The 21,017-nt window shown below is 54.7% G+C and overlaps 3 protein-coding genes across 3 annotated transcripts; 2 read left to right on the top strand and 1 right to left on the bottom strand.

The window, feature by feature from the left end:
* Positions 1-1,174: 1,174 nt before the first annotated feature.
* On the bottom strand, positions 1,175-3,845 carry TGME49_259130 (4-hydroxybenzoate polyprenyl transferase; the record flags this gene model as incomplete). The annotated part of the gene is made up of 2 exons (XM_002365086.2): positions 1,175-2,052; positions 2,585-3,845. The coding sequence occupies 2 exons, from the start codon at positions 3,843-3,845 to the stop codon at positions 1,175-1,177; spliced, it is 2,139 nt and encodes a 712-aa protein (XP_002365127.2).
* Positions 3,846-4,953: 1,108 nt separating this feature from the next.
* Positions 4,954-9,514, top strand: TGME49_259140 (hypothetical protein; the record flags this gene model as incomplete). Its single annotated transcript, XM_002365087.1, has 5 exons — positions 4,954-6,990; positions 7,411-7,502; positions 7,959-8,003; positions 8,328-8,404; positions 8,949-9,514. The coding sequence occupies 5 exons, from the start codon at positions 4,954-4,956 to the stop codon at positions 9,479-9,481; spliced, it is 2,784 nt and encodes a 927-aa protein (XP_002365128.1). The 3' UTR covers positions 9,482-9,514.
* Positions 9,515-14,618: 5,104 nt separating this feature from the next.
* On the top strand, positions 14,619-19,888 carry TGME49_259150 (hypothetical protein; the record flags this gene model as incomplete). The annotated part of the gene is made up of 1 exon (XM_002365088.2): positions 14,619-19,888. The coding sequence occupies exon 1, from the start codon at positions 14,906-14,908 to the stop codon at positions 19,886-19,888; it is 4,983 nt and encodes a 1,660-aa protein (XP_002365129.2). The 5' UTR covers positions 14,619-14,905.
* Between the last annotated feature and the right edge of the window lie 1,129 nt (positions 19,889-21,017).

Genomic DNA, 21,017 nt, shown 5'->3' with positions numbered 1-21,017 from the left:
TGCGAATGCTTAACTGACTAACCGACACAAACGCGAGGCGAACAGAGAAGCATCGTAGAGATCCGAGAGGACCTCGAGCTCGAGGCGCGTCGCCTGGAGGGAGCAGAGCCAAAGGACGAGACGGCGGTGTCGAGACAGGCGACGGCTCTCTTGCCGCCCTTTCACCCGTCAGGGGCAACAGCCTTGCGGAAGCTGAGAGTCCAAGTTCGAGAAACGCTTCGAAGAGTTTTCACATTCCATTCGAGAGACCAGCGATAGAGTCTGCAGAACCCAGTGTCGATACACCCTCCCAAGCCGAGCGCCAGGAGGAATCACAGTCGCGCAAGCTCGAAGCATGTGATGCGCATGCACAAAAAAAGCACAGGGGGATCTCCTCGGGATGAGAAGAACATGCGTACGGCTGAGGGAACCGGCAACAAGTGGACGGGCGACTTTACGAGATGGCACAAACTTCCCCTGCTGCGCCTGGATCGCTGAGCGTACACGGAAAAAGAAACATGCGACATTCTGGAGTCTCGCGTAAAATGTAGGTCGGTCCGAATGACAAGACGATGTGACAGATCCATTCGAGCCTCCCTATCATAGGCGAACACCGTCGACGGTTGGACTCGATTCAACAGGCGCACACTGCAACACTATACACACAAACGAATCCACCTGTACACACCAATCTACACAAATATATATATATATATATATATATATATATATATATATGTATATATGTATATATGTAGGCTTCAGCCAACTGTAAATGCATGTGCATGCAAGCATACGAACATGTAATGTAGACTCAACTGGTTGTAGGTTCTACCCAGGGGGTCGGTTGTGTGTGGGTCTTCGTACGCGACAGGCGCGGAACCGTCAAATGAAAAAAATCCTCTCTGCGAGTTCCCGTTGGCGCCTTCTTTTCTCAACTGCCAGCCGGCACCTGCCCCCGCTGCGGGTGCTTCCATGCCACTGTGCGCTCTCTAGTTTCTCGTGATTTTTGCGCGTCTTCTTTTTCGCGTTCCCTGCAAACCGCGCCAAGCCCTCCACCTTCTGGCTGGCCGCCTCCAGTCGGCGGCAGCGCACTGTTCGGATCTGTCGCATGCTTGCTTCTGAGGAGCAGGCGGTCCCTGATCTCTCGCTGGTCTTCTCTGCGCCGCCCTGCTTCTTGAAGTCCTGCACTCTCTCACGCTGCACTTGCGCTAGGCGATTCGCTCTTCGGTTCGGTGTCCTTCTTCTCGGAGTTGCGATGTCTGTACACCTCGAGCAGCTTGCTCGCGAGAATCCCCAGAAACAGCGTCGCGCCGACCCACTGGTTGCTCCGGAAGGCGGCGCTGCATGCTTTCGGATCGTCCATGTTTATCCGCGTCTGCGCGAGCAGCTGACCATAGCAAAGTCCGACGCCGAGGTAGTACGGCCACAGACTCTGGGAGCAGAGTCCGACGCCGAGGAGCGCAGCTGCATAGACACTCGAGAAGGCCGCCGTCCAGAGTGGAGTCCGCGTCCCGAACAGGAGCGCCGTCGACTTGATCCCTACTTTTCTGTCGTCGACTTTGTCCTGGTGGGCGTAGATCGTGTCGTAGGTCAGCGTCCAGAAGATCCCCGAAACGTACAACAGGATCGGCGTGAGCTCTAACGAAAACAGAGTGGACGGCAGGCCGAAGACTGTCGAGGGCAGCGCGGCACCGAGCTGTCCAGACACTCCGGCGGCAGAGAGTCCCTCAGAGGCAGACAGCAGGGAGGAGTCCGCGAAAAGCCTCCTTCCGGTCACTGCAGTCCAACCGACAAGCGCCCCCCAGTTGAAAGTCAGTCCCAAAACAAACTGCGGCCAGTACGTGACTCTCTTCATCAGCGGATACACCGCAACCAGACCGACCGACGCGAGCGCCGTTGCCACTGTCGGTGGGTTGAAGAGAAGCAGCAGCGCCAGCGACAGCCCCAGGTGTACAGACAGCGACGCAAGCGCCGCCTGCGGAGACAGCCGGCCGCTGGCCAACGGCCGACTCTGCGTTCGCTCCACCCGAGCATCCAGCTTCCTGTCGAAGAAGTCGTTGATGATGCAGCCTGACGAAAATTGGAACAGACAAGTGCGAAGTGCAGAGACAGAAAAAGTCGTTGGCATTGCGGCACCCCCGAGAAAAGACAACCGGGATCCTTCACTTCTCTCAAAAGAAAATTGCCCTTACCAACAGATTCTCTCTCGTTATGCAATTCTTCACAGTCAACGTGCATCTTTGATAATATATATATATATATATATATATATTAGGCTGGCAGGTACTCGTATACATTTCTGTACACAGCTATGTATATATATATATATATATATGTAGGGTAGACAGCAAGACGGGAGGACCTCTCTCATAAGGTGTTTGTATTGTTCTTCCTCCCTGAAAGGTCTCTAACACCGGTCTCTGTCTGAGGACATTTTAAACGCATCGATGGATACGAAAACTCGCTTTTTTCTCGGCATCTTTGCTCCCTTTAGAACCAGGGCATCGAATCCTTTTCACTTTGTCTCTGCTTTAGAGAGTCTCTTAATTGTTTTCGGTAAACGCGCACTATACGGATTGAATAGAGACGCTTCTTCGCTCACCTGCTGAGCGCATGAGAACGGCGCCGACTCCACAGAGGCCAATCCACTTGGCTGCGTCGCACCAGAGCGCCTCAACGGGGACGAGAGTTGCAATTTGGTTTGCGATTTCTGTGAGGTCTTCGCCTGTTGGGTCAGCATGCAACTCTCCTGGAGTTCCTGCAGTCCCCTCAACAGGCGCCGACAACTCCACATCAACCGCCGCAGCGGCGCCGGCACTCTCGGCTGACTCCGCAGCTGCTGTGACGCCGCGCGCCAAGCTCCCAGTCGTCGAGGCCGCCTGCGAAGGCGCCTCTGTATGCAGCAGCTGCTGGAGCGTCGAGCCGTCCTCGCGTGCCCGAATATAAGCCGAAGCCGCCTGCTCGTACGTCGGAGAGAGCTCGGAGGCAGGGGCAGCGAGTGCGGCGCTGTGCGCACACGGCCAGAAAAGCAGCCAAGACCCAATCGGCGCGTGGAAGCGGGAGAGGTCAAGAAAGGAGGCAATTCGCGGAAGCAGAGACGGCGGAACGACGCGCGCAACCCACGGGTACCGCAGCTCGGGCGCCTCCCCTGGAGTCGAAGAAGGTGGAGAAGCAGAAGAAGGTGGAGAAGCAGAAGAAGGGGGAGAAGAAGAGGGAGGAGGAGAAAAAGAAGGAGAAGGAGACGACGAAGCAGAAGACGAAGAAGGAGACGACGGAGGAGAAGAAGGAGAAGGAGACGACGTAGGAGAAGGAGAAGAAGAAGCAACTGACAAAAGACGAGAAGGGGTGGAGTTGAACGCATGAGAGAGAGGCGAGACGTTCAAAGGCTGTCTAGACACCCTGAGAGAGAGGCGTGTGGCCGGAGACGCATGGACAGCTAGCGGAAGATGCATGCGTCGAACCGCCGCAGACAAGATGGCCTCTTGGTGGGAGGCTGAAGGCTCGAGGCAAGAGGAGACAGGAAGAGACAGAAGGGGCTTGAAAGCTGCTGAAGAAAAACGCAGTCCTTCAGTGTCGCTTGAGGCGCAGGGATTCCTCACAGGAGCAACCTTCTCAGTCCGGAACGAGAAGGAGTACGAATGGGCAAGACCATGGACAGACGCGTTTCCTCGTGTAGATTCATGTCTAGACGCCGAGGCCGAAATGCTCCAGAAAGAGAAGCGTCGCCTGCCTCCCGGAAAAGCGTGTGAAAGCGTCTGTGTTTTTGCAGGTCCAACCGCAGCTCTGAGAAAGAGAGGCGGCTCCGAGAACTCCGCCCTCATGCGAGGAAATGTCAAGACGCTTCCAGAGATTGGTCTCGTCATCGCAGGAGATGAAAGAAGAAAGCGAAAGAAAGGGAGACGACGGCAGGGCCAGGAGACTTGGGAGGACTCCGAAAGGGAGAGAACCTGGGCAGCGTCTTCGATTCTCGATCTCCTCAGTTTCCTCACCTTTCGCTGTTTCTCTTTCTCTCTCTCTCCCAATCACAAGAGCTGCATGCAGAAGAAATAACACAGAGTCGTGGGGAGACAGACAAAAGAGGAAGTCAGTCGTCGGCGGATGTGTACGTTGTAGGCGTGTGTGGCTGCTCGGGTGTACGTACACCTGGGTATCATCTCCTCGGGGGCCAAGCAAGGCACAGAGGGACGGGGAAGGCGAAGGGGGGAAGCATCAGAGAAACCGAGAAAAAGATCATTTCGAATTTGTTTTTTTGCCTGCTACTGTTTCCTCATTTCTCTGAAGAAGCGTGGCTTCGGTTTTCTGCACACGAGCGTGAGAACGCCTGCGCATGCAGTCACAAGTTGGGGGCGCCGGGGAGAAGTAGGAAAATTCAGTGCCAAAGGCCCTGAGAGGAGGAGACAGAAAACGAAATTCGCGAAAAAATCTTGAAAAATTAGAAAGAAAATGTGTGGGAGAAATGGGCACCCGGAGTTTCCTGACTCTGGTGGAGAGAAACAGGTCCCGTGCATGCACATATCTGCATGCAGTGAATGATTTTGGAGAATTCGTCTGGAAATAAACTGCTTCGTTTCTTTTGCAAGTATCCAGACTCCTGCACTAAAACCCATGATTTTCGGTACCTTTTTTCTTTTATTTGTTGCTCCCGCTTCTTCTCGAGTCTCTCCTGAATGTTCACACCAGCGTCGTCTTTTTCGCTGCCGCAGAGTTCGTCGGGGGGGAGGGGGGAGGCTCGCCGTATCAAGGAGTCTCGTGTGTGTTGTGACCGTTCCTTGAGTTTCTCGTTTTCCTCCCAGCAGGTCCGCCGTCTTGTCGCCCGCTCTTCTGGCCAAGACCGAAGAGCGACACAAGGTTTCTCCTGGCTGTTCAGCTCCCTCGACGGAGAACTCGGCTACCGAAGAGAACTGCTGCGCTGGTTCTCCTTCTCGCATGCAGTGGTGAAAGGAAGAACCGACTTCCGCTGGCTCCGTCGTCATGGACAGCGAGCCTGAAGGAGAGGCGCGTACCTCTGTCCCTCCCACTGATTCTTACAAAGAACGAGAGACTCTTCTCCGGTCAGCTACTTGGAGTTCTCTTTTCCTTTCTCAGGTACTGCGATTGACAGCCTTGAGAGAGAAGCAGCGAGCCCAATCCTCCCGCAAGTCTCCAGATGCTCGAGCTGTCGCTGCGCATGCAGCCGCCGAAGGCGTTTTCCTCGCCTGCGGCAGACGACGCTCTTGGGAGGCGACTGGACGCGACAAGGAAGAGGATGCACCTGAAACGCAGAGGTACCCAGGCCGCTCTGAACCGGCAGAGGAACGCGAGACAGAGCCCACATGCTCCGCTCAGGAAAGGCGTCCGCGCGAACGAGAAAGGAAGGAGAAAAACGCGTGTGAAGGTGGCGGGGGAGAGGAAGGCGAGGGCGGAAGCGAGAAAGGTGAATGGGAGCGTTGGTCTGGAGAGTCTGAAAACTCAAGAAAGGCCTCAAAAGAGGCGCTACACGATTTTGAAATCACTGGAGGCGTTCCTCTACTGGAACAAAGCCTCCGGTTCGACTGTGAGGAGCTCTGTCACCTCTTGAATCGAGCGACGTTTTCTCGGTATGAAGACTCTTCCGTCTCGTCACGTCCTTCCTCAACTCCGTGTGTGACTCTCCCGCCGGTGTCTCTACACCCTGTCGAGCAGTCTGCTGCTTTTTCCTTTTCTCCTTGTCGCGTCGCGGGCGACTCTTCGTCTTCGTCCTGTTCGTCGCTTGCGTCGTCTCCTCGCGCGGAGGCTTGGCCTTCTGTTGTCGCTTCATCGCTTTCGCCTTCTCGCCTCTGCGATTGCTCCCCGGCGCAGCGTACCGCGTCCAGAGACAGCTCAGCTGTCCGTCCGTCTTCGCCGTCTTGTTCGTCCTCTCTTTGTTTGCCGCACTCTTCATTCAGTGAGCCAACGGCGGCTGACTGTGAGGATGTCTCGATCTCAATCGCGAGTTCTGCTCCGCCTCTCTCGATCTACGAAGTCTGTGCAGGGGCCTTGTTTCTCCCCTCCTTCCTCTCAGAGTTCGAGCAGCTTCTCCTTGCCCGTGAGTGTCTCTCCGTCTACTCGCGACCGCCACATGTGTGCAATGTCTGCAGTTTGTTTACTGCAAAAGAGGCGAGAAAAGGCGGTGCTTCTGTCCTCGCGTCTGCGATACACGTAGACCAGGAAGCGAAGAAGACAGCATGCCCAGACAGCCGAGGACGAGATGCTCTCTCGGAGGAGAGGCGAAACGCAGACTCTGCGACGAGACCTCCTGTTGAGACGCCTGCATGCAAACACTTTGAGGGAGATCTCTGCAGAGAGACGCCCTCGCTCTTTGTGAAGAAACAGCTTCACTGGGTGACCCTCGGCCGACACTACGACTGGTCTCGCCGGTCGTACGAAGACGCAGAAAGCGCGAAAAGCGCGAAAAGTGGAAATTCTCGACCCCCTTCGTCTTCGGGGTCGCCTCGCTCTTCTTCTTCGCTAGCGTCTGCTCTCAGTGGCAGTGGAGCAGCGCTGAAGGTCTTAACCGGGGAGGAAAACAACGCGCAACGCTCCGAGGAACAGGGCGGCGAGGTCGGTCAAGCCAGAGTCTCGCGTTCTTCTTCTCCCTCGCACACCGCGTCAGTCTTTGCTTCTTGTTCGGCTTCTTCGCTGGAGTTGTGCACCAGCTCTCGTCCGTGCTCTTCGTCGACCTCCGCGTCTTCTGCTCTCAGTGGCGTCTGTCTCAAAGGCGAGAGCGAAAGGAAGACACACCGTGGAAGCATGGAAGCGAGCAGACCAAGTGGGGAGACTTCGAGTGTCAAGACGGCCGAGGCAGGAGAAGCAGAAGAAAAAGGAGAAAACGGACAGAGGCAAACGGACAAGAAGCGTGAGAGTGAAGCTGAAGGCGCCAGGAAGGAGGCAAGAAGAGAGGCCGGTCGAGCCGGACTTCCATTGGCTCTCGAGAAACTGTGCGACGACATTCTCCAGTTCACAGAGCCTTTTCTTCAAGGTCCAAAAGAGGGGAGAAGACCCAGAATGAATGTAGGAAGAGACACCAGCAGCTTCCGGAGCGGACCCACTCGAACGGGGAGACAGGGCGCAGCAGTTTAGCAGTCCGCAGTTGAGAGCCAGGCAATTCTTGTGTCTGAAGAAGTAGGAGAGTGTCATTCCATGTCGAGTTTCAGAGCCCCCCCCCCCCACTGCAAAGAAACAACGGAGTGCGGTGTTGTCTCTTGTACTCTCGAATCTTTGTCTGCCTGCGTCGTGGGTGTACGTTTCCTGTTTCACTTCAGGACAGTCGAGAAGCCTGTCACTTTGTTTATGTCGCATGGAGAGTCATCCTGTTTGTGTGTGTGCGGCACGCGAATTGCTCGAAGCTTGAGGTCGGCTGCTTCGAGACAGCAAATGAGCGACGGCAAGTCACCAACGGTGGCCTCACTCCGCCTCCGTGTGTACATGCAGGCCGCCATCTTGAATGTTTATCGGAAAGGCGACCGCCTGCGAGGTCACAGGGACGACGCTGAGAGAGCTGAAGCGCCTCTTATCTCCATAAGGTGAGACGATCCCGTTTCGGGTGCGTGTCTCCAGGTCCAAATGGGTGCCTAAACTAAACCACGGAAACAGCGAGCTTTCACAGAGTGTATGGACAGTGCTCCAGCTGACAAGCAGAGTCGCCATCGCTTCAGCCGATTGGTGGACGTTTTCTACTGAAGGACAGAGCGAAGTCGAGACTCGAAGCACTGTCCGAAAAGAATAGGTTCGAACCAAGTCCCCAACTCCATCGGCAGACGACGCGAGAGGAAAAGATACAGTTTCTTTCGTTTGCGTTTCTGGCGATAACCAAGGCTGTGTTCGCATATTTCAGAACCTAAGTGTGCGCCAGTGCATACGATGGCCTTTGGTCAAGTCTATTGCAGACTGGACGTGGTGTGCCTGCACGCTCTGTCGTGTCCTGAATTTCATCTTTGTCTCGCAAATGTACAAACGACATGTTCTTCGGGTCTTTGCAGCCTCGGGCAACCGGCAATCTTCCTTCTCGGTGGCGACTCTCGACGGTGAGGTTTCCCTTTGTGTCCGAGGGAGGCGTCTGTACGCTTGACGGTGCAGACCGTACACTCATCTAGAGCAAATCCGACGTGGAACCGGGGATCTCTTCTTCTAGCAGCTGAGGAGTCGTCTTCTCTCGGTTCTGGTTCGAGTGATAGCGCCAGGTCACATGTTTCGTCTCGAACACGACGGATGTGGAGTTTCCCCTTCCGCTTCTTTAGCGGTCGGGTAAATTGTTGTATTTCAGCAGAGGCAGGAGGTGTTTGGCTGGCGCCGCGGACCCTGGTACTCTTTCTTTCCATCCATAAATGGGGTCTCTGATGTCTGCTCAGAGTTGCGCCTAAAGCTCTCGTTCTTCGCTCTGGAGACGTCCTAGTCCTCTCTGGAGCTGCTCGCTGGGCTGTCCATGGTAAGCGCAGATGTCGTTTCTGAGTCGCTGCGTCTGCCGGCCTTCGTCACTCACGTGGAAACTCTTCGAGGGAAGCGGGATGTACTCGCGTTTGTCCATGCACAAAGGCGACACCGAATGTCTAACCCACAGTGGATAAATTCGAGGCGGCCCAGACGCCAGAGAACTCACGCGATAGCGAGGCCACGGGGATAAGCAAGCCGCACACTCGTCTCTGGTGGATCTTTCGATAACCACTAGCGTCGCGGCATCCTTTTGTGGTCGCCAGCTCCTTTTTAGCTGTCGCCTTTACTGACACGAAGGTGCAGAAACACCTGAAGCGCGACCGTGGCGCATTCCAAGTTCTCGGGGTGGCCGCTCGGTTTCTCGACACCGCGGACGCGCTGTTTCTTTTCGTGGAGAGGCGGTTTTTTTTCAGCGCCGTTCAGCCTTTGAGGTACCACACGGTCTGTTGGAACTTCAAGATGCACTTAGATTTAAGCCGCAGCGCTTTGCGTTGCTTGAAATGTGTAGCATCCGATTTTTCTTTGTGATGTCGAACCAGGTGTCCCGAAGCTACTCTACTATACCCCAGTGGTTAGTTCGCCCGCTCCTCGGCGAAAGCGAAAGCCGAGAGGTCCGCCGGCGCCACCTGCCGCCGTGAAATCACACAGCGCAAGGGATCCGACAAACCGTGAAGAATGGCGAAGTCTCCCTGGAAAGAAAACATGGCCGGACGAAAGAAGTGTGGCATCCGCCGTCAGAGATCTGTTGGCAGAAGCCGGGCTGACACAGGTGACGGAGCTGCACGCCGAAGGTAGCCTGAGGCTTCTGAAATCCGAAAATCGTAGAGAGAGGCTGCATGCCTCTGCGACTTCCCACTGGGTGGATTTTCTTGAGTCTTGGCAGCAGCACAGGCATGCAGATTCTCGCGTGTCTGGGAGAGAATTAAGCATGTCTAGAGGAGAATGCGCTTCCAACACAGACCCCAGAGCCGCTACGTTTGAACCGGTGTGGACAAAGTCTGTCGCTGATGTGGACGCGTGGCTCGGAGAGCTGCGTTTGAATCTGAGTTGTCGGTACGATAACAATGCCTAGCAGCACCAAACCTTTCAAGAGTCTGACCGGTTTGCTTTCGGCAATTCCGAAGCTTCTTTTGAGGTCGTAGACACGAGGCGCGGGGCTGTATGCTCTGTGGAGGCGTACGCTCTATGCTCTTCACCGCACCGTGGAAAACACGAATCTGGCGTACCATTGCGTACAGAACTGCTTTAAGACCACATTTCCATGCCACCGGGACAGCCCGAATACTGCCGACGTAGAGTTGGGCTATTGCCGTCTGTATCCGCTGTTTTTCGGAAAGTTCTACACATGGTTTGTTGCTCTCCATGGGCGCAACGCGCGTGAGACAGTCGGCCGCACTTGGTCGGTTGGTACAGTTTGCCCGAACACCGGCTCTCATCATGTTGTAAGGTCTCTACACACTTGCAGACAAGTACAAGAATCCGCACTAAGTTCGTGTTCTTGCCGCGAAACATCCCCTTGCCTCCTGCTTTAGCGGCTCCAGCGCGAATAGACTGCAACACTCCTGTGCCAGTTTTACCACGCGCCTGAAATCACGGTCTCGGTCATCCCTATCGTGCTTCCTGTCAGAAGCGAGTTCCTCGGTCGTACATCCAGTTATGGATCTGTTTGTTGTGACAGCGTGCAAAAAAGAGCACACGTCGTTGGCATAACCTAGCTAACTACGTTGCTCTGGTGGAAAACACGTGGAAGTCGCTCTCAGCTTCCTCAGGCGAAGGGTCCACCATACCACAGATTGTCAGTGTTCATTTCAGGGAACAGCAGTTCTCCGTCGAGTTCTCCTATAGCCTGAACTGCACGGTGGTATGGTTCGGATGTGCAGCGACACATAGGCCCTCTGCCACATGATCTTAGGCCGATTAAGAAGCACAGTTCTGGATCGCTGATCGATTGTACAAAGAAGATTCGATTCTCTGTGACGTGGTGATTATAGAGACCTAAAAAGCATTGCCGTGAAATTTGAGACTCAGCGCAGATGACAGACATTCAGGCCATGGCTACATTACAAAGATCCGAGACGAAGTTTACGTGCTGTTCAAAGTGACATTCTCCTGTACTCACAAGGCATGAGCACACGTTTATGGCATGGACGTTCACAAAATCATTTCTGCAAAGAAATGTGTGACGACGTGATCCTGATACCTGATGCAGCAGTAGCAGCGGTCATAACGCTCGCGAGGCGTCTTTGTCATCATTCCGAGTCGACCCATTCGTCAAAGAGCGTTGCTCCCCTTCCGCCATAAAATTTTACCCTTTCCGTCCGTTTCCACTGGGTGACGGAAGTCAGCCTCCCTATTTTGGTAGACAGTTTAGAGTGTCCCCGTCGGTTCCACTACACTTAGACGCAGAGGATGCATTCCGGCACATTATCCAGACGATAACTCAAACAACTACGGACATTTCTCGTTTTATTTTCCACTTCGAATTGTGACTGTGGCCTGCATGCACGCCGGTATAAAAAACTGGATGTTTAAGGGCAGTGCCAGTCCATCGACAACGCCTTCTCGCAGCAGACCGCTTCTTCTCTGCGGATGTTGTCTTTCAACGCAGTGGCCCAAGTTGAGCTTCCTGTTCTGTTTAGGAAGAGAACGGAATGTGGCAAGGGAATTTACTCTACCTCTGCTTCGAGTATGCCTGATGAAGATAGGGAGAAGTGGCCACGTGCTGGAGTTGTGTCAGTGACGGTGTGGTAAGGTCCGGCAAACTGTCTGCTTGTAGCAGGAATTCATCCTGGGAGACAGAGCACCCTTGCGAGTCCTCTGTAGAATCATCCCTCTGCCCTCTGCCTTATAAGGAAGTCTGCTTTTTCATGGTGGCACGTGGATTGTTCACATGACTTTATCCAAAACATTTTTCCTTTGCTCACACACATTCATCAGCCGTCGACGATAGTTACTTTTTTAAACATCCATATACATGAGTGTGGCAGAAGGTTCGTACTGAGCATTCCACTTTTCAAGGAGACACCCAGTTCGAAGAAGAAGTCGCGCAAGTCGCATAAACCAGCGTACAAATTGCTTCCACGTGAGTGCAAACGTCGAGAAATCAAGAGGACCAGACACGCTGTCAGTCGGGGTGTGGGGGCCCCAAAGAACTTTGTGAAGTGCCTGGGCAAATATCCGCTTTCATTAACGCTTGTGGCCGAAAAAAAGCCTGTCGGTTGCTATCTTTTGCGAGTCTCCATTGCTTGTGGAGTTCGGTGAATCTGTGCAAGAAACGCACGAGGTGACACACTCTCTCTCAAAATAAATCTGGTTGCGCTGTGGTATAGTCTGTTGATGACGATCACCAGACTTCACGAGCTAAGAGCGATCTCAGGCGTGAACGTTGTGTAAACGCTGCCAAGTCTGGACAAGACAAAAGCAAATTTGGCTTTCGAAACGTAATTGTTGCTTCTCTTTCCTCACCCAAGGCAACTCTGTTTTTTCGCCCCGCCAGTTGTGCACTAAAGGGTCTCGAGCATGTGGTGGCACTAAAGAAGTAACTTGTCCGAAGTTTGACAAGACAGCCGCATGTCTCACTCCACTTTGCCCGGATCAGATGATCCATCGTGCAAATGGTGCCTTATTTTCTCAGCTCGTGTCCGCATGGTGACTCGCGCCTGACGACGTCACTGAAAAACTCGTACTCTACTCATATGGATCTGTGTGTCCTTATATACCGGGGTCGCAGCACAGACAGAAATATCCGATAGATTTTTGTCGCACTCAAACAACTGTACGTATTTGGAGCGCATCCAAAACTTTAACTGTTTATGGACGACCGTCGTCAACGCAGGAAATCATTTCTCAACAAAGTGCTGGGATGGAGTGTCAAGCGGCGGGGATCGAGCATCCATTTCCAACAGATTGTGGCTGAAGAAAGCCAACTGTCTCAATAAAATCGAAGCCAACATCCCCTTTGCCTTTTTTTATGGAGCGGTGATGTACACTTCTTGGCGAGTCTCCGGCAGTGCAACATTTGCGCCAGGCAATTCGCTTCCTTCGTCACAAGTACTTCTCGTCAGAAGAGGGCCTCTGCTCCGGCACTCGCCAGAAACTCATGGAATGCAATATCCGAGCGGCAGGCAGTCGAGATCTATCGGTAATGACTGTTATCCTAGGATCCATACAGCATACCTGAGAGCTGTGCAGCAGGTGTAATTCATTCCGCCACCATATCGAACAAACATCCGGGGCATCACCACACCAGTGACGTGCGACGACTCACAACACGGTATCGGAACGTTTTTTGAAGCTCACTTGTATTTTTCAGAAACCTCTCTGAAGTTCGATGACAGCCGACATGCTTTTGCCGTTTGCATGTTTTGCGTGAGTCTTCTTCCTTTCACGCGAAAGCGTCTGGAGTCTCGTACAGTTCTAGCCAGGCACGGGTACGACTAGAGCGATCTGATCCTTGTCGACTGTGCTGTACGTTGACTGCAACTCAAATACTGGTGGAAGAGGCCTCCCAAAGATTTCTATGTTTCACATTCCCGGGCAAGAGTTGCACTGCCAGCCCTAGGTGTTGTGGACGGTTCTCTGTACTTGTTTCTCGCGACAGGGCCTTTCTTGACACCAACGATGTCGGCGCCATGTCCAGTGAACACTGTCAATGCAGCCTGTTTTTCGAACGCCGAGCGTCCGCACCAGCGACGCTCGAGTGAATCCATGCAGGGTAAAGGAAAGTCACGTCACTGTGGACTTTCAATGGAGTTCGGACACCACGTGGAGTTCGCGCACTCTTGAAATGGAACAGAGTTTGACGGGTGTCGTGGGCATCCGTCTGAAAATAATCTTCTGTGGTTCTGGCCTTCCGCATTGCTTCAGGTGAATCAGGCCAAGGTGCCACTCCTTGCAGCCACGACTCCGAGGGACACCGCTGCGGGGGTACCGGCCCTTTTCAGTAAGCCTCCAAATCTATAGGAAATCGCCGTTTCATGCTGAACCAATACCCTCGCGACAACAGTATTCGCCTACTTATCTCGAACCGGAAATCCCCGCAAACCGGAGTTCTTGCATACAACAGTTTCCAGCCGCCTCGACTCCTTGTTCCGTAACTGAAGTGTTTCACGGCGGCCTGCTGTCGTGAAACATCATTTGAGCCTATGCGCTGAGTCTCATGTGCTCGGGATCAGCTAAGCCAACCGTGTCAGATCTCGCTGGTTTCCCCGCTCGAGTCGGGACTGTTCTGAACAAAGACACACACGGAATGCCGCAAACGCTCGCCGGTACCGGCCAGGGAGCCGACTCTCCGGAAGGACAGTTTTCTCCACGTTTGTCGCTGGCCAAAACGTTTTTAGCAACGCCTGCCCCCGTAGAACGTCCTCGCCCCGCATGGCGGGAGGATAATCCTAGAAGCAGCGGCCTCTTTGATCCGCACCTACGGCAGCACGAACTGGTGGGGATAGAACGCAGACGCGCTCGCTTGCAGCGGGAGGAGCATATCTGCAGCTGCCTAAATGCGGAGTGGGAAAGCGTTTGGTGTGGAGGTGCAGCCTTGACGCACAGGGCAAGTGGATCTACAGAGCCTACTCGACAAAGGAAATCTAGAAAACATTTCAGGTAACCTACGATAAACTACATAAATATATATACATATATATTTCTATACATACATATATACATATATATATTTACATATACGTAGGCTCGTGTATGTAGGTCAATGTATAGAGTGGCAGGTTGGCTGTTGCCTCGAGAGAATCGGCGTTGCCCTCATCAACCGGGTCACATCAACTGGTCCTAGAAACCTCTGTCGTTCCTTGTTTGCACAAGAGTTAGTGTCTGAGAAGAACGTCACAGTGTCTCGTTGCGAAACCATTTCGAAGCACTTCACCACATCTGGCAGCAGGACGCTTCCATGGCGATGCGCCGTGAGTTTGTAGCTATCGTAAGAACGCATGCCAGACACGAACACGACCTCTCCCGTATTCATAGATGTCGAAGGAAATGCTCTACTGTCACGGTATTCCAGATGAAAACGGCCTTTAGGCGCGATCCATCGAATACGTCACAAAATGCACTGCGCGGCCTAGAAAGACCGTTTAGCCTTTTCCTCATCCGCTACCATGAACGAGGATACACAACGTTCCCGGCGGTCTTCGTGATCGAACGCGAGTCTCTTCACAGTGACAGCTAGCCACAACGCAGCACCTCTGACGTCGTTCTCGGCTCTCTCTCTGGCTTTCTTTGCCGCGGCGATAAGCTGCCCGCCCCGATGCATAGCTGCAAAAATCGACTTTTTCCGGATCTCAGATAGCCGTCCACCGTTTGCGCCGTCTCTGCCGTGTATGGTTGTGGACACCCCTGCTGTGCCTTCCTAAGGGAATAGAAGAGACAGAAGCTGACTGAAGTGCAGACCTAGAAGATGTTTCACCTCGTTGGAGTCGTTGCTCGGCTGCGTTCTTCGTTCACTGTGTGCGGACCGTGGGAACCTGCCTTTTGGTGACTTCACGTTATGTGCATGCGCTCTAGTGACATCCTGCGCAAGAGGCCTTCCCTAGCCCATGCATGTGTTTCGCTTGTTGTCTTTTCCGCGCGCTTGACGCTCTCCGCCAGCGAGTTGCTGGGCCATCCGTCAGCCGCTTGCCGGAGACAGTTTCCTCTCCTCCCAGGAGCCGCAAAACGCAGCGGCGACCCTCGCAATCTTTCGGCAGCAAATAGTGTCAAGCATCGCTGGGCTGCAGGGGTGTCGAGAAGCCAGCCGCCTGTTCCCGGTTTGAGAGTTCCAACGCCTTCATTTCGGGAGCGTTGCTTCCCAGCAAGGTGCGGGTGTGCAGACTGTCGAACTTTGTTACTGGATGACACGATCTCTCGAAGGTACTGTGGTAAGCGCCGGGCCACTGTTTCTCCCGTTCCGTCTCGTGCCTCTGCTTCGAACTTGAACGTGGAACATGGAGACTTTCTCACACGCTCTACCTCGTATGCGTCTCCGTCTCGAACTCCAGTCCTTTCATATTTATCGCCACTGAAAGCACCTTCTTGTCCAGAGCTTGATCGACACAGTTGCGTGTCTCCGGCTGAAAGGCCGTTCTGTCTCGGGGGCAAGTGCGGCAGTTCTATCGCGCCCCCAGAAGACGCCTGCGCGTCTGCGTCTCGCTCAAGCTCTGCTTCCTCGTCGCCGTTCAAAAGTCGCTTCGCCATCCCGGGAGACTCCGAGTCTGAATCGGAGGTTCCTGCTCTCCCTGAAGAAGTGGAGTCGGTTGACCAGCCTCCTTCGATTGGAGAAACTCTTTTTCGACAAACGCTGCCCCCGCTGCCTCCTTCCTGCAAACAGCCGCCCTCCTCAGCATTCAAGCTCGAAGAAAACATCTGTCCGGTATGTCGCGTCGGCTGTCGAGACACTTACCACGCGTGCTCGGCGAACGGCGCACGGCGCCGGGCCTCCCCGCTGTCAGGTGGTGGATCGACACCCGGACTCCGGCTCTCTCGCAGCTCCTCTCTGCATGCGCTTCTAAGAGAAGAGGCCGACGACGACACCGCTGGGCTGACCCATGGACAGAGAGGGTGTATCTGCGCAGTTCACATCAAAAGTGAATCTGGACAAAGCGTCTGTAGGGGAAGGAACACACGCGGGAGAAGTGCAGCAACTGAAACGTCAGACTCCAGTGGGGACAGTGCAAGCAGTCCTTCCAGCTGTAGCTCATGCGGTTCGGACTCTTCGTCAAACACACATCGCTCTCTGTCGCGTCTCTCTGCTTCTCCCACTCGCCCCGCGAGGAGTCCTTGTGTCCAGACCTCCTTTTCCAAGTGTCGCGACACCGCGAGTCCTTCCCCTCCTCGGAAGGCTTCTGCCTGTGCTTCTCGACTCCCCTGCGGTCTCTCTCCCTGTCGTTGGAGCGCCTCTTGTTTCCCTCCAGAACCTCTGTCCTGCCCAGATGGTTCTTGCCGTCCTGTTGCGTACGCTCGTTCTGAAAGCACTCTCTGCTCTGCGCAAAGACCCTCAGCGCCATCGAGCTCAACCAGCGTCCCCCCACATCGTCCAAAGGCTCTGCGTCCGCGAGGAAAGACGGTCTCTGCCGCGGCGGCGTTCGCGGCCTCCACGAAAGAGAAGAAAACTGGAACGTCGAGTTCCGCGGCAAGAGCTGGAAGTTTCAGAGCCCCCGCGATCCGCAGGAGCCCCGACGCCCTCGCTCGCAGAGCAGCGGCGGCGGAGTTCGCTGCGATTCACAGACGGCAGGCCTCAGTCCGGAGACAGTCTCCGTCGACACGAATTGCGAGCAGGAAGACGAAATCCAAAACCATCCGTTCGTCGCCTACGCACGGATTTTCCGCGCAAGAACAAGTCGAGAAGAGAGCTCGAAACGCGAGAGCAACTCCGAAAAAGAAACACGAAGACCGTGCGTGTACCTCCCCAACAGCTGCAGCTGCCACAGCACTCGCCTGCGCCCTTGCGGCTGCAGAGGCGCCTGTGGAGAGAGCGCTGGCGACGTCGGCTCTGTTTGCGAGTCCCAAGAAAGAGACCTGGAAGGTGGACACACCGTCGCAGGAACCCAATGGCCTTGAGAGAAGACAGCCGAAGCGAGGTGGAAAACCGCAGAGTTCAGCCGCCTTCCAGAGACTCACTCGCGCCTCAGCACCTGATAAGAAAAAACGCACTTTTTCCACTGGCGCCAGTGCGCTCACAGCGACTTGGAGCGTCCGCGGCGCCTGGCACTCGTCGAGTTCCTCGGGGGTCTCTGTCACGACGCCTCTGGGAGAAACAGACAAGGTCTGGGCGCTCGGTGGGACAACTGTGGGCGCCAAGAAAACACTACCGAAGCCTCGAGACGTTCCAGAAAACGCGGCAAAAACTGCAGCTGCGGCTGCGGTTTTGGCAGCAGCCGCAGCGCTCATGGGCAGCTCCACCGGCGCCTCGTGCCAGGCTGTATGTACAGCTGAGAGGCTGGCGGAGGAAGCCCGAGCGTGGGTGGCCTCGTTGGAGGCGACTCCGTTTCCGAGGCTACGCTCAGGAGAGCATACATTCACCGGAAGTTCTCGCGCCCCTTCACTTTCAGAGGCGACCCTCGAAACCGCAAGAGCTGCTGTCAAGAGTGCAGAAGCAGCTCTTCTGCGACTGCAGAAAGACTGTTGCTCTTCTGCGTCGCTGGAGTCCAAGCAGAGCGAAGGCACAGGTGAGAAACCTTTAGGGACTAGGAGCGTTACAAGAGGGACACGAACGGCAGCTGAAAGCCCAGTGTCGAGACAGTTTGGACGGCCACACACATCGAGCGCTGGAGAGCGACAAAGTGCGAAAGAAAGCCGGTGTTGGAACGAGCGGGAACGCGACAAAGTGGAGAGTCTCATAGAGGAACATGCGTCGGAAAAACAAGGCTCCAGCACCGCTGTGTCGTCGGGCAAACACCGGCCGCGAGGGGCAACGGCGGCTGCGCGTGCAGGTCCCCAAGCAGCGATTCCAGCTGTCGAAACTGCGGTGTATGTACAAGCGAAGCGAGGGCGGAAGGCGGACGCGCGCGAGTGTCTGAAAACGCCCGAATCGACATCGGAGGAAAGCGAAGGTGACAGCATCGTCTCTTTGCAGTCTCCGAGCAAGAAAGACGCGAGGGCAAATCGAGAAGCGGCCGAGGGGAAGAGGGCGGAAAGTAAGGAGAAGAGAAGAGAGAAGGAGACAACCAGCTCAAGTTCAACACCCACCAGTGGACAAGGAGCTTCAGAAAGGGACTCCGACGCAGAACGTGGAAGTTCAGTCTGTTCCGCTCATGTCTCTGACACAACAGAAAAACCTATGCCCGAGCACATGGACGAGATGGCTAGCCGCCGTGATGGAGCGGTGCGAACAGGGAAGGCAAAAGGAAAACGCGACAAAGCAACGCACGATGAAAGATGGAGCTCTGATGTCTCTGGGCAGGGTGTCTTCTCTCTCTCAGCCGCTGTCCCTCTGAGTCTACCGCAAGACGAACAGCCGCCGTCTCTTGTTGCCTCGGTGGGGAAGTCCTCGACTCCCCTTTTTCCATTGGCGGCTGCGGCGGCGGGTGCCCATACGTCCCAGGAGGAGGGCGACGGGGATACGGAGAGAGGAGACCACCTGGCGAACGAGACGGGAGATAACGGAGACTACAACACATTAAACGAGAGTCTAGGAGACGAGGCATACGGCACGAACAAGGGGATGAAAGAGAGCACACGGGAGGCGAAGTCGTCGAGGAACACTCAGGTAGAAGAGAGAAAAGACGACTTCAAATGGGAGAAGCCAAATGCAACGCATGCAACAGACGAGACTGGCGAGAGGAAAGCATCATCTGTCTCCTCCACGCCTGCCTGCGGAGACACGATCAAGGACGAGAAGCCAGGGTCCTCTAAACCGAAAAAGAAGAAGAAAAAAGAGAAGCGAGAGGGGAAAGCCCCCAAGACTGAAGACGTGGAGCAAAAGGCAGCGGCGGGGGAGACATCGGTATCCAAATTGCCCGAGAATAATGATGCCGAGCACTGTTTCTCACCTCCCGGTTCTGCGGAGGGAGTACCAGCCAGACTCCAGTCGACTGAAGAACCGAAGGGAGATGACAGAAGCCAGGAGAACGAGAGAAGCACCCTGCCACTCGGAGAGACGCTCGAGGCATCTGGTGCCCCCGATCCAGGTCTGAGGCGCAGCCTTTCGGGTGTACAGACACTGGTCGAGCCGTCAGAGCAAAAGCCGGTGCCCAGGAAGCTCAGCAATGGACCCGCGCGTGCAGCGGCAATGGAGAAAGCCGCCGCCGGTCTTTCGTCAGCAGCAGAAAACATGGCAAAAACGGCAGCACTGTTGAGACAGCACGCCGAAGAAGACGCGGAGGATTTCGCGACAGAGGGAAGGCCGCGAAGAAGAAAGAAGAAGGAGAAGGCGACAAACAGCGAGGGACAGGAAACGGACCGAAGGGGGACGGAGCAGGGAAGGCATGCGATAGGGGAGAGAGAAGCGAAAAAGGGAGAAGGAAAGAGCCGCGAGAAGGAGAATAAGGATTGCTCGAGTGTAGACGAAAACGAAAAGACTGCGGAGGCTTCTCGAGGCTCGCCAGAGGCGGGGCACAAAGCGGCGAAGGGCGAGAGGGAAGAGGGGGAGGAGGCAGAGACGAAGAAGAAACATGGAAAGAAGAAAGAAGGTGAAGAGAAAGAAGCGCTGCATGAAGATGCGAGCGGGATGGGCGCGATGAAAAGCGAACAAGGAAGCAAGCGTAGAAAGGCGAGAGAAGATGCAGAAGCCGCTGCGGCAGCGAAATTCCTGCTGCCTGCCGAAGAGTCGGAAACTCGACAAGCGACCGAGAACAAACAGCAGGCGCAGAGGCCCGACGCAAGCGCGGCGTCTAGGAACGGAGAGGCGGAGGCGAAGGACAAGCGCAAAAAGTCGAAAAAAGAAAAAGATGGAAGAAACGCGAAGCAGGACTCTGAAGCTGAGAACTCGCACGGAGGACGGCGAGAGCGACCGAAGAGCGAGAGAAAGAAAGAAAAAGAAAGAGAGCCTGAATGAACAGGAAAACGCGTTATCGAATCGATCCTGTAAAGCCGTGACTTTCCACGTTGACTTCACAGCATACGCCGAAGACTCGCTCCATCCTTCGTTCTCTCTGTCGGCTCCTCCAACACGGCTCGCCGTTCAACGAGGCTCCTTTCGCTTTGCAAGAGAAAATACCTGTCTTCATTGTTGAGCGATGTGAAATCAATCAAGTCCCTCTCAACTTTCTGTTATGAATAAGCGACATTTGAAGCGGGGTACAAAGAACTCAAAAGTAAAAAATAATCGTCGAAATGACGTCCTCTCCTGCCCTTCCCTTCGGCGTTCGCTTTCCGTTGGTCTGTATCGAAATGCCCTCCATGAGTGTCTCTACGCGCAGCCTCCGTCTCGAGCTTCGCCTTGAAACTGCGGCGGCGTCCTCTGAGCGTCTCTCTGTTGCCGGAGAGTCCCTCATGAGTCTCTCCCTCGCTGCGGTTCTCGCCTCTCAACCTTCGCGTCCTTTCTGTCAGACCGTTGTCGGGTTCTTCCTCTCGGCAGCTCCTGAAAGCGAGAGTTACGCTCCGCGTATCTCCAAACGAGCTTGTTTCTCGTCTTAGAGAATGCGTTTCATGCGCGTGACCGAGCTACCGAAACAGAGGCGTCTTTCGACGAAGCAGACGCGAGGCCTCAACTGCATGCGGGGTATTCCTGACGTTCGGTGTGTGCTTGGGTGACCCGCAGAGGTCTACGCGCTCCACGCTTCACTCGCAGTTTGCTCGTCGCCTTTGGCTTGCTCGTTTTGTACATTCTCTGGCACCTGCGTCTTTGCGTCTCTCCTCGTTCGGCCCCCCAGCCCCCCTTTACCGTGTCCTGCACCACCTGGCCCGTCCCTCGTTTTTCTCTCTTTTTTTCTGATGTGATGCTTGGCCTTTCCATCATGCTGATTCTGCATCGCTGGCATTCCTCATATCGATGCTTTCCGGTCGGTCTCTCGGAATATTCGTCTCCTCTTTCAAGCAACCTCTCCTCGACAGATACTTTGCCTCACACAGGACAGGGATTCACATGCCCATCGCCGCTCGACCAAACGTTCTTGTCTCCTCGTTTTCTCCTAAGGACGCAACACTCTCTGTGTCGAATCTCCTCCTTGTTGCTCTCGGCCTTC

The sequence above is a fragment of the Toxoplasma gondii genome, chromosome VIIb (assembly GCF_000006565.2).
Source record: "Toxoplasma gondii ME49 chromosome VIIb, whole genome shotgun sequence".
NCBI lineage: Eukaryota > Apicomplexa > Conoidasida > Eucoccidiorida > Sarcocystidae > Toxoplasma > Toxoplasma gondii.
Note: the sequence above shows the minus strand (reverse complement) of the source record. Positions and strands in the feature narration are given on the sequence as shown.